At 44.9% G+C, this 12,918-nt stretch overlaps 1 protein-coding gene across 1 annotated transcript in view; it reads right to left on the bottom strand.

The window, feature by feature from the left end:
• Positions 1–711: 711 nt before the first annotated feature.
• Positions 712–12,918, bottom strand: part of WDR72 (WD repeat domain 72) — a 135,399-nt gene continuing 123,192 nt past the window's right edge. Inside the window, exons 17-19 of the mRNA XM_067471210.1 lie at positions 11,136–11,286; positions 6,753–6,860; positions 712–1,208 (exon numbers count right to left, since the gene is read on the bottom strand). Of these exons, the coding sequence (XP_067327311.1) occupies positions 1,153–1,208; positions 6,753–6,860; positions 11,136–11,286 (315 nt within the window). The 3' untranslated portion in view covers positions 712–1,152. The remainder of the gene's footprint in view (positions 1,209–6,752; positions 6,861–11,135; positions 11,287–12,918) is intronic.

Genomic DNA, 12,918 nt, shown 5'->3' with positions numbered 1-12,918 from the left:
CGCATAAGAGTCGCACAGCCATTTATTTTTTATTAACTGTATTTCCTCACATAATAGTCGCAACCCCGATTTTTTTGAGGTGGCAACATTGGTATTTTTGTGTTCCTTACATACGAGTCACACAGCCATTTAGGACTCTTTCTTTCCAATTTAAAATTAGATTTGAAGGTCTAACACAGGTATGGGCCAACTTGAGCCCTCCAGGTGTTTTGGTTTCCAATTCCCACTATTCCTAGCAGCAGGTCAGGAAGCACATTTTAATAGACAGGTTAACTGTATTTCATCACATAATAGTCACACCCCCCATTTTTGGGGTATTTTTGTGTTCCTCGCATAAGAGTCGCACAGCCATTTAGGACTCTTTCCTTCCAATTAAAAATTAAATTTGAAGGTCTAACACAGGTATGGGCCAACTTGGGCCCTCCAGGTGTTTTGGAGTCCAACTCCCACAATTCCTAGAAGCCGGTCAGGAAGCACATTTAACAGACAGGTTAATTGTATTTTATCACATAATAGTCGCACCCCCATTTTTTGGGTGGTAACATTGGTATTTTTTTGTTCCTCGCATAAGAGTCGCACAGCCATTTAGGACTCTTTCTTTCCAATTTAAAATTAGATTTGAAGGTCTAACACAGGTATGGGCCAACTTGAGCCCTCCAGGTGTTTTGGACTCCAACTCCCACAATTCCTAGAAGCCAGTTAGAAAGCACATTTAACAGACAGGTTAACTTTATTTCATCACATAATAGTCGCACCCCCGATTTTTGTGGTATTTTTGTGGAAGCACATTTAACTGGCAGGTTAACTGTATTTCATCACATAATAGTCGCACCCCGATTTTTTTGAGGTGGCAACATTGGTGTTTTTGTGTTCCTCGCATAAAAGTCGCACAGCCATTTAGGACTCTTTCCTTCCAATTTAAAATTAGATTTGAAGGTCTAACACAAATATGGGCCAACTTGAGCCCTCCAGGTGTTTTGGACTCCAACTCCCAAAATTCCTAGAAGCCGGTCAGGAAGCACATTTAACAGACAGGTTAAGTGTATTTCATCACATAATAGTCGCAGCCCCATTTTTTTGGGTGGTAACATTGGTATTGCTGTGTTCTTCAAATAAGAGTCAAACAGCCATTTAGGACTCTTTCCTTCCAATTTAGCACACTTTGCAGGAGCAGACCTTGGCCATCCAAGGCAACGGCTTCTTCTCATCTGCCGGAGAAAAAGAAAGAGAATAGCGTTACAAGCTTGGTAGATGCAGGGAATGCTGTGGATGGAGGGAAAACCAGCTGATCCCTAACCATATACCATATATATAATTTCACACAGGACAACCACCTCACCCGCCTCATAGGAAACCTGCTACAGAACAGGAGCTTCTTTGTTGAGTTCCAGGGCCAGAGAAGCAGATGGCGGAAACAGAAGAACGGCCTGCCTCAGGGGAGCGTGCTTGCTCCATCCATGTTCAACATCTACACAAATGACCAGCCACGGCCAGAAGGGACAGAGAGCTTCATCTATGCTGATGATCGTGCCATCACCGCTCAAGCAGGGAGCTTTGAGATGGTAGAACAGAAGCTCTCCGAAGCTCAAGGTGCTCTTACTGCCTATTACAGGGAAAACCAGCTGATCCCTAATCATATATCATATATATAATATCACCAAAATCTGGAGGAAAGCAAGAGTCATCAACATCTTGAAGCCAGGCAAAGACTGTAATGACCCAAAAAGCTACAGACCAATCTCCGTGTTGTGCCACCTCTACAAAATCCTGGAGAGACTTATTTTGCATAGAATTACGGAAAAAAATAGACCCCCTGTCTGATTCCTTCAGGAAAGGCAAAAGCTGCACATCGCAAGTGCTGAACCTGACTCAGCACATAGAAGATGGCTTTGGAAGGCAGCAGATCACAGGAGCTGTCTTCATAGACCTGTCAGCAGCCTATGGGACTGTGAACCACCATTGCCTCCTCCTGAGAAAAATGTATAGTATCACAAAGGATGACCAGCTCACCTGCCTCATAGAATCATAGAATCATAGAGTTGGAAGAGACCTCATGGGCCATCCAGTCCAACCCCATTCTGCCAAGAAGCAGGAACATCGCATTCAAATAACCCCCGACAGATGGCCATCCAGCCTCTATTTAAAAGCTTCCAAAGAAGGAGCCTCCACCACACTCTGGGGCAGAGAGTTCCACTGCTGAACGGCTCTCACAGTCAGAAAGTTCTTCCTCATGTTCAGATGGAATCTCCTGTCTTGGAGTTTGAAGCCATTGCTCCATTGCGTCCTAGTCTCCAGGGAAGCAGAAAACAAGCTTGCTCCCTCCTCCTCCCTGTGGCTTCCTCTCACATATTTATACATGGCTATCATCATGCCTCCTCTCGGCCTTCTCTTCTTCAGCCTCATAGGAAACCTGCTACAAAACAGGAGCTTTTTTGTTGAGTTCCAGGGCCAGAGAAGCAGATGGCGGAAACAGAAGAACGGCCTGCCTCAGGGGAGCGTGCTTGCTCCATCCATGTTCAACATCTACACACATGACCAGCCACGGCCAGAAGGGACAGAGAGCTTCATCTATGCTGATGATCGTGCCATCACCGCTCAAGCAGGGAGCTTTGAGATGGTTGAACAGAAGCTTTGTGAAGCTCTAGGTGCTCTTACTGCCTATTACAGGGAAAACCAGCTGATCCCTAATCCATCTAAAACACAGACATGTGCCTTTCATCTCAAGAACAGACAAGCATCCCGAGCTCTGAGGATTATTACCTGGGAAGGAATCCCACGGGAGCATTGCAGCGCACCCAAATACCTGGGAGTCACTCTGGACCGTGCTCTGACCTACAAGAAGCACTGTCTGAACATCAAGCAAAAAGTGGGCGCTAGAAACAATATCATACGAAAGCTGACTGGCACAACCTGGGGATCACAACCAGACACAGCGAAGACATCCGCCCTTGCGCTTTGCTACTCCGCTGCTGAGTATGCATGCCCAGTGTGGAACACATCTCACCACGCTAAAACAGTGGATGTGGCTCTGAATGAGACATGCCGCATTATACTTAGATGAAGGGCTAGAAGGCATGATCATCAAGTTTGCAGACGACACCAAATGGGGAGGAAGAGCCAATAATCCAGAGGACAGGAATAGGACTCAAAGGGATCTTGACAGATTAGAGAGATGAAGGGCCAAAACTATCAAAATGAAGTTCAACAGGGACAAACATAAGATACTCCACTTAGGCAGGGAAAATGCAAAGAGACAGAATGGGGGACGATGAGGCCTGGCTCGAGAGCAGTACGTGTGAAAAAGATCTTGGAGTCCTCGTGGGGAGGAAGTTGAACATGAGCCAGGAATGTGATGTGGTGGCAAAAAAAAGCCAATGGGATTTTGGCCTGCATCAATAGGAGCCTACAGTCCAGGGTCCAGATTGAGGGAAGTCCTGATGCCACTCTCTTCTCCCTTGGTCAGACCTCTTCACCTGGAATCTCACTGTGTCCAATTCTGGGCAACACAGTTCAAAAGAGAGATTGACTCTAAGTTGGAAGAGGTTCAGAAGAAGAGGGCAACTCAAAGGATCAAACGTCTGGAGACCATGAATCATCCCTCTGAGGAGCGTCTTAGAGAAGAGAAGTTTGAGAGGAGACACGAGAGCCTTGTACACATATGCGAAAGGGTGTCATAACAAAGAGGGAGCAGGCTTCTTTCCTGCTGCCCTGAAAACTAGGACTCAATGGAGCCATGGGTTCAAATGACAGGAAAAGAGATTCCATTGAACATGAGGAAGAACTTCCTGATCATGAGAAGGGCTGTTCAGCAACGGAACTCTCTGCCTCGGCATCTGGTGGAAGTTTCTTTCTAAGAAGCTTTTAAATAGAGGCTGGATAGCCATCTGCCAGGGTAGCTTTCCTGGTGCTTTCCTACATGAAGTCAGAAGGGGGTTGGACTAGATGTCCCATGTGATCGCTTCCAACACTATGATTCTTTGACTCACCTTTGCAGTCCGGCTCATCCAGCTTCCTTCGTGGATTGGTCCCGGCTGCGGATGAGGCCCCCTCCTCACCCTCGGAGGAGAAGCCGCTGCTGGGATCACGCTTGGACCCTAAAGAGGAGGAAGACATGCACAAGAAGTGGAAAAAGGGAGAAATCACCAAAGAAGAATTCAGACAAATAGCCAACACCTGTAGGGAAAAGGTCCGCAAGGCTAAAGCACAAAACGATTAGGACAAGGAAGAATGGCTTCATACTACAAGAACGGAGACCCTATGCTGCTGCACCCAAGGCTGTGCTCATCCTTCTCACACAGGGCCGTCCCCAAGTTACAAACATGCAACGTGATGTTATAGCTGAGTGGTATTGTTTATGTTTTAAATGCTTTTAACCTCATTTAGATTTTTAACTACCATAAATGTTATTTAATTGTTGAATTGTTCAAGGCATTGAATTTTGCCTCTGCGGTAAGCCATCTTGAGTGCCCTTCGGGATGAAGCAGGGCGGGATATCAATATAGTAAACAAGTAAATAAACAAACTTGTAGAACAGGGCTGGACTGGATGGCCTTTGGGGATCCCTTCCAAATCTATGATGCCGTATCACAGTCTCCCACCTCCACAAAGAGCTTTAACCTACAGTGCTGAGGAGTCACCAAAAGCCCTCCCTCCAAGGACATTTTCCCCTTCCTTCCTCCCTTCCTTCTTTCCTTCCTCTCTCCCCCTCTCCGTCCCTTCTCTCACTTCCTTCTTTCCTCAACCTTATTTCTTTTTTTCCTCCCTTCCTTCCTCCCTTCTGTTTTTCCTCCTTCCCTCCTTTCCTTTTCTCCTTCCTGCCTTCCTTCCTTTCTTCCTCTCTTCTTCTCTCCCTTCCCCTCCTCCTCTCTCCCTCTCTTTCGTCCTTCCTTCTCCCTTTCCTTCCTTCTCCCCTTCCTTTCTCTTTCCCTTCCTTCCTTCGTTCCTTCCTTCGTTCCTTCCTTCCTCCCCCCCTTCCTTTCTTCTCTCCCTCCCATCCTTTTTCCCTTCTTTCTCTCCTTCCTTCCTCCCTTCTCCCCGTCCTTCCTCCTTCCCTTCCTCTCTTCCTCTCTCCCTTCCTCTCTTTCTTTCTTACTTCTCCCCTTCCTTCCTTCCTTCCTTCCTTCCTTCCTTCCTTCCTTCCTTCCTTCTTCTCTTCCTCCCTCCCTCCCTTCTCCCCTTCCTTTCTCCTTCCCTTCCTTCCTTCTTTCCTCCCTCCCTTCTTTCCTTCCCTCCCTCCCTTCCTTTTCCCCTTCCTTTTCCAATTCCTTCTTTCCTTCCTTCCTTCGGTCTTTTTTTCCTCCCTCCTTTCTGTCTTCCCTCCCTTCCTTTTCCCCTTCCTTCCTCCCTTCTGTCTTTCCTTCCCCCTCCTTTCTGACTTTCCTCCTTCCCTCCCTTCCTTTTCCCCTGCTTTCTCTCCTTCCTCTCTTGTCCCCTTCCTTCTTTCCTTCCTCTTTCCTTCCTCTCTTCCTCTCTCCCTTCCTCTTTCTTCCTTCCTTCTCCCCTTCCTTCCTTCCATCCTTCCTTCCTTCTTCTCTTCCTCCCTGCCTCCCTTTTTCCCTTCCTTTCCCCTTCCTTCCTTCCTTCCTTCCTTCCTCCCTCCCTCCCTCCCTTCTGTCTTTCCTTCCCCCCTTCCTTCCTGTCTTTCCTCCTTCCTTCCCTCCCTTTCTTTTCTCCTTCCTTCCCTCCTCTCTTCCTCTCACCCTTCCTCTGTTTCTTCCTTCCTCCTTCCCTCCCTTCTTTCCTTTGTGCTTCTCCCCTTCCCTCCGCCAATCACTTCCCCACCAAGATGAGCAGAGGAATTCCCTGAACCAAAGGGAATAACATGTCATGGCCAATTGGAAATTTCAGCACGGTCTGCATCGCTCGGAGCCAACATCTCATTTAAATGGTGTACATTGGTTCAGCGGGACTAATTCTGATCTGCGCCAAATCGACTCCGCATGCAAAGTACCCAAAAGCTTGGGAATTAAATCTAAAACAAGACCCTCAGACATTTCACAGAGGGAAAGACAAGACACGGAAGCGGATAGGGCGACAATTGATGCCACTAAAGTGCAAAGAGGCTGGATGGCCATCTGCTGGAAGTTGTGCTCCCACAGAAGTTGAGGAAGCAAGAAGCCATCTTGTTCCCTTCTGCTTCAGGATAGGCCTTGTCTTAGAGGGCACTAGAAATCTGAGTAAGTGTTTAAAATTAGCTGCTTTGAGTGTTGCTTTTTTTGAGAGGCAGGGCGAGGCTACATTTTTTTAGCCAGCAGTGCAGGCCAGCAAGTAGTGGCCCATTGCTCTTCTTCTTGTTTACCCTATATAAGCCAGGGTCTGAAATCAAAGGTCAGTTGTGCTCCCACAGAAGTTGAGGAAGCTAGAAGCCATCTTGTTCCCTTCTGCTTCAGGATAAGCCTTGTCTTAGAGGGCACTAGAAATCTGAGTAAGTGTTTAAAATTAGCTGCTTTGAGTGTTGCTTTGTTTGCTGCTTTGAGTTTTAGCTGGAATGTGTCCAGAGGAGGGCGACTAAAATGATCAAGGGTCTGGAGAACAAGCCCTATGAGGAGCGGCTTAAGGAGCTGGGCATGTTTAGCCTGAAGAAGAGAGGGCTGAGAGGAGATATGATTGCCATGTATAAATATGTGAGAGGAAGCCACAGGGAGGAGGAGGGAGCAAGTTTGTTTTCTGCTTCCTTGGAGACTAGGACGCAATGGAGCAATGGACTAGATTTCCCATGTGGTCGCTTCCAATAATATGATTCTTTGACTCACCTGCGCAGTCCGGCTCATCCAGCTTCCTTCGTGGATTGGTCCTGGCTGTGGATGAGGCCCCCTCCTCACCCTTGGAGGAGAAGCCGCTGCTGCGATCACCCTTGGACCCTAAATAGGAGGAAGGGGAAGAGGTGGAGACATGCACAAGAAGTGGAAAAAGGGAGAAATCACCAAAGAAGAATTCAAACAAATAGCCAACACCTGTAGGGAAAAGGTCCACAAGGCTAAAGCACATAACAATTAGGACAAGGAACAATGGCTCCAAACTACAAGAAAGGAGATTCCACCTGAACATGAGGAAGAACTTCCTGACTGTGAGAGCCTTTCAGCAGTGGAACTCTCTGCCCCGGAGTGTGGTGGAGGCTCCTTCTTTGGAAGCTTTTAAACAGAGGCTGGATGGCCATCTGTTGGGGGTGCTTTGAATGCATTTTTCCTGCTTCTTGGCAGAAAGGGTTTGGACTGCATAGCCCATCAGGTCTCTTCCAACTCTTTGATTCTGGGATTCTATGATTCTACTATAATTTTAAAGAGCCAGTATACAGAACATGCTTATTGTGCACAGTATCCTGTACTTAGATGATTGGCTCTTCAGTGCTGCCCTCTTTGTTAGGGAATTCTCCCAATGGGTTGTATATTTATGTCATGGCCTATGGCTAGTACAATAAACAATCCATTCACCAATATTGTATTATATATTATATTGTATTATTATTAGTATTATATTGTATTACACTATAATATTATTTTAAATGTTATATGTAAATACAATATATTATATTATTAGCATAGCACCTAGAAAGGCGGTATATATATACTGTAAACAATAAATAAATTATATATTACTACTGCACTATACCACTGTCTTCTTAGGCAATCCCTCGTAGTCCGAGGATGATGGTCCTCCAAGTTTGGCCTTCTGTTGGGGGTGCTTTGAATGGAATTTTCCTGCTTCTTGGCAGAAAGGATTTGGACTGGATGGCCCTTGAGGTCTCTTCTATCAGGTTTTACAATGTATTGTAATGTAATATAGCGGAGTCATGCACTGCTAATGGGCTTCTATTGGAAATGCTGAGTCATGCATTAATCGTATATAGGGAATCATTTGGGGAATGTGTTCTGGCCTAGTCCAGGTGATTGTGAATGATGAGTTGTTGGATCCTCTGTTCCATGTGAGTGATCTTGTCAGGTTTTACAATGTATTGTAATGTAATATAGCTGAGTCATGCACTGCTAATAGGCTTCTATTGGAAATGCTGAGTTTTGCATTAACTGTATATAGGGAATCATTTGGGGAATGTGTTCTGACCTAGTCCAGGTGATTGTGAATGATGAGTTGTTGGATCCTCTGTTCCATGTGAGTGATCTTGTCAGGTTTTACAATGTATTGTAATGTAATATAGCTGAGTCATGTACTGCTAATAGACTTCTATTGGAAATGCTGAGTTTTGCATTAACTGTATATAGGGAATCATTTGGGGAATGTGTTCTGGCCTAGTCCAGGTGATTGTGAATGATGAGTTGTTGGATCCTCTGTTCCGTGTGAGTGATCTTGTCAGGTTTTACAATGTATTGTAATGTAATATAGCTGAGTCATGCACTTCTAATAGGTTTCTATTGGAAATGCTGACTCATGCATTAACTGTATATAGGGCATCATTTGGGGAATGTGTTCTGGCCTAGTCCAGGTGATTGTGAATGATGTAATCCTGGGTCTGAGTTAAGTTAATGGGTTGGGAGCCAATCAGGGATTGCTATGTGTAATTGTATAGAATTGTATATAAGGAAGTCATGTAGAGTGTATTCTTTCTCTTCTTGTGCTGTGATGCTCTTTGCCAAAGGCTCTGTGTAATTGATTAAAAGAACCTGTCTGCTAAGACAAGATATCACTGTGTGCTGTGATAAGTTTGTAGTGTCATCTAGATGGGGGGGGGGGGGGGGGAATGGTAAAACTGACAATAACCGGGCATGTGCTCAAGTGTCTGTAAAAGAGTTCCAGAATGACTGCAGTCTGTGGGAGCAGTTGACTGAAAATACTGTGCAGGAAGAAGCTACTGGAAAGCGCTGAAGTTGTGCAACTGATCTGCTGCAGAATTGTGAGATAAAACACGACAACTTCCAACTCTATGATTCTGTGAACGGTCGGATGGTGCTTTCCTGCACAGAGATTTTGGACATTTCTGTGGCTTTGATTCAATCCAATTAAACGGGAGTTAACGAGAGTCTGTTCAGCATAGGGTTTAAAAAGCGAAAAGCGGTGTGATGACAGATTACGGCTTAATCGGACTTAAGGCTCTCAAACGTGGCCGGCAAAGCAGCCTTCAGGTCACCATCGTCCTCACCACCACCCTCCGCAGCAGCAAGAGATTTGCAAATCAGCTCTTGCAGCAACGAAACCGGAGGGAAACATTGGGTCGCTTAACTGTAAGCAAAGCAATGCAAATGGGCGAAGGGAAATTGGGCACCTAACCAAGGGCGGCTCGTCCATTATGCGAAGTAAGCGGTCGCAGAACACTTTTTTTTTTGCCAGGGGCGCAGAGGTGCCTCTGTAAATGCCCCTCGACCACCACTTGAGGAGCGCCCCCTCAGCTCACAACAGCCCTCGCAGTCCGGGGGGAGCCTCGGCTTTCTTGCCTCGCTGCCGGGCGATCCTCTTCCCAAAGGGGCCGGGCCCTTGAGCCTCGCCTCGCCCCTCTCGTTCCTGCTCCACTCGGCCACCGGTGCGCAAGCAGAGCCGGCGCTCAATCGTTCTAAGCGTTCGATCCCTTCCCCATGACCGGCTCCCTTTCCTGATCCCCCGGCGCTCCACCCGCCTCTTCTCCTCTCCCCAATCCGCGGGTGGGCCAAGGGGCGGAGCCACCGCGTCTGGCCCGCTTCGGGTCCGGAGGCGTGTCTGAAGACCCCAGCGTGCGCACCAAAAGTCGCCTCTTCTCTTGACTTTTTCTTCAGCCATTGGGACCGAGAGAGAGAGAGAGAGAGAGAGAGCCCCTCCAGCTGGAGGTATCTCCCACCTCCGCTCCCTCCTTTGCTTTTTCGCCTACCTTCAGGAAAGGTGGGCATCTCCACTTCTCTCCTTCTCTCTCTCTGGAGGCGTGTCTGAAGACCCCAGTGTGCGGACCAAAAGTCACCTCTTCTCCTGACTTTCTCTTCAGCCATTGGGACCGAGAGAGAGAGAGAGAGAGAGAGCCCCTCCGGCTGGAGGTATCTCCCACCTCCGCTCCCTCCTTTGTTTTTGCGCCTACCTTCAGGAAAGGCGGGCATCTCCACCTCTCTCTCTCTCTCTCTCTCTCTCGGTCCCAATGGCTGACGAGAAAGTCAGGAGAAGAGGCGACTTTTGGAGGGAGAGAGAGAGAGAGAGAGAGAGCCCCTCTGGCTGGAGGTATCTCCCACCTCCGCTCCCTCCTTTGTTTTTGTGCCTACCTTCAGGAAAGGTGGGCATCTCCACCTCTCTCTCTCTCTCTCTCTCTCTTGGTCCCAATGGCTGGGGAGAAAGTCAGGAGAAGAGGCGACTTTTGGAGGGAGAGAGAGAGAGAGAGAGAGAGCCCCTCTGGCTGGAGGTATCTCCCACCTCCGCTCCCTCCTTTGTTTTTGCGCCTACCTTCAGGAAAGGTGGGCATCTCCACCTCTTTCTCTCTCTCTCTCTCTTGGTCCCAATGGCTGAGGAGAAAGTCAGGAGAAGAGGCGACTTTTGGTGCACACGCCGGGGTCTTCAGACACGCCTCCGGACCCAAAGCAGGCCAGGCAAGGGAGCAAGTGCGGCAAGTGGAGTTACTGGGATGTATAGTTCACCTACAATCAAAGAGCATTCTGAACTCCACCAATGATGGAACTGAGCCAAATATGGCACACAGAACTCCCACGACGACCAGAAAATATATATCAATGATTAACCAATCATTGATATATATTTTCTGTTCGTCATGGGAGTTCTGTGTGCCATAAGGGATCAGGAAAGGGGGGGGGGGGCGCCAAAATACTGTTTGCTTACCGTTGAAAATTACCTAGAGCCGCCTCTGCCCGGATGTTCTTGAGAAAAGAAGCTTTTCTATGGGACGAGCTGGTCTACGTCCTATAGTTTAGCTTCCTTATGCGAGACTGCCCAAAAAAATGGCTCCTTTCCCTCCCAGAGCCCTGAACAAGGGGCGGAACCAAAACTTAATTATGATGGACAGGAGGCCTGCCCTATGACTGCAAACCGATAACAGAAAGAAAATAAAGTTGGAGCTCCTGGTACCAGCACACACAACACACACACAAATACTTGGCTGAAGTTACACTTAGAAAATGTCCCTGTACACAAACGTATATACGAATTCATCTTGAGAACAAAGCTACAGAACCTCTCTTGTTGGTATACCAGGAATGCCAAGTATACCAGGCACTCACTTGGCATTGCAGGGCTCTTCCTTTCCTCGTCCCGGCTGCTGTTGTGTCCCTCTCCGGCGGGGACCTGTGCCGGGCCATGGCCATTGGCTAGAGGCTTCCTCCGGCCCCAATGAACCTCCGCCATGAGAGCCGCCTGCATAGCCTCCGCCGCCTGACACAGAAGGAGACGGGAGTGAATGCACCATAATAATAATAGTAATAATAATTATTATTATTATTATTATTATTTATTTATTTATTTGTCGTGTCAGAACAACCAGTCTAACAGAACAAAGCAAACAAACAGAAAAATACACAACTTGTGAGTTTGGTAGCTGGTTAAATTATTATTATTATTATTACATTATTATTATTACATTATTATTATTATTATTAAATTATTATTATTATTATTACATTATTATTATTAAATTATTATTATTATTATATTATAATAATAATAATGCAATAATAATAATAATAATAATGTAATAATAATAATAATGTAATAATAATAATAATAATGTAATAATAATAATGTAATTATTATTATTATTATTATTATTATTATTACATTATTATTATTATTATTACTACATTATTATTATTATTATTATTACATTATTATTATTATTATTACATTATTATTATTATTATTATTACATTATTATTATTATTATTATTATTGCATTATTATTATTATTATTATTATATAATAATAATAATTTAATAATAATAATGTAATAATAATAATGTAATAATTTAATAATAATAATGTAATAATAATAATGTAATAATAATAATAATAATTTAATAATAATAATAATTTAATAATTTAATAATAATAATTTAATAATAATAATTTAATAATAATAATGTAATAATAATGTAATTATTATTATTTAATAATTTAATAATAATAATGTAATAATAATTTAATAATGTAATAATAATTTAATAATTTAATAATTTAATAATAATAATAACAATAATTTAATAATAATAATAATAATAATAATAATAATAATAATAATAATAATTGCAGAGAAACAACTGGAAAAGCTGAAATCGAACTGCAAAGACTCTGGCACAAACCAGTCAAGATGGTCCTAGTGGTGATTGGCACACTGGGTGCAGCGCCTAAAGACCTTGGCCTGCACTTAAACACAATCAGCGCTGACAAAATTACCACCTGCCAGCTGCAAAAGCATGTATTATCTGCCTAGACACAATTTAATAATAATAATAATAATAATAATAATATAATGATAATTTAATAATTTAATAATAATAATAATTTAATAATAATAATAATTGCAGAGAAACAACTGGAAAAGCTGACACGATATGAGGATTTAAAAATCGAACTGCAAAGACTCTGTCACAAGCCAGTCAAGGTGGTCCCAGTGGTGATCGGCACACTGGGTGCAGTGCCTAAAGACCTTGGCCTGCACTTAAACACAATCGGCGCTGACAAAATTACCATTTGCCATCTGCAGAAGGCCACTCTTTTTTGAAAGTTCAGGAGGGAGGGCGCTGATCTAATATCCCTAGGCAGGGGCCGCCACAGAGAAGGCCCTCTCTCTCCTCCTCGCCCAACGTGCTTGCGAAGCAGGTGGGATCGAGAGCAGGGCCTCCTCCAACGATCTCAAGTAAATAGTAAAGGTGGTCCCAATGGTGATCGGCACACTGGGTGCAGTGCCTCAAGACCTTGGCCTGCACTTAAACACAATTGGCGCTGACAAAATCACCATCTGCCAGCTGCAGAAGGCCACCTTACTGGGATCTGCACGCATTATTCGCC

Source organism: Anolis sagrei, chromosome 9, assembly GCF_037176765.1.
Source record: "Anolis sagrei isolate rAnoSag1 chromosome 9, rAnoSag1.mat, whole genome shotgun sequence".
Classification (NCBI taxonomy): Eukaryota; Metazoa; Chordata; class Lepidosauria; order Squamata; family Dactyloidae; genus Anolis; species Anolis sagrei.
The sequence above is the reverse complement of the archived record's forward strand: the minus strand, read 5'-3'. Positions and strand labels throughout refer to the sequence as shown.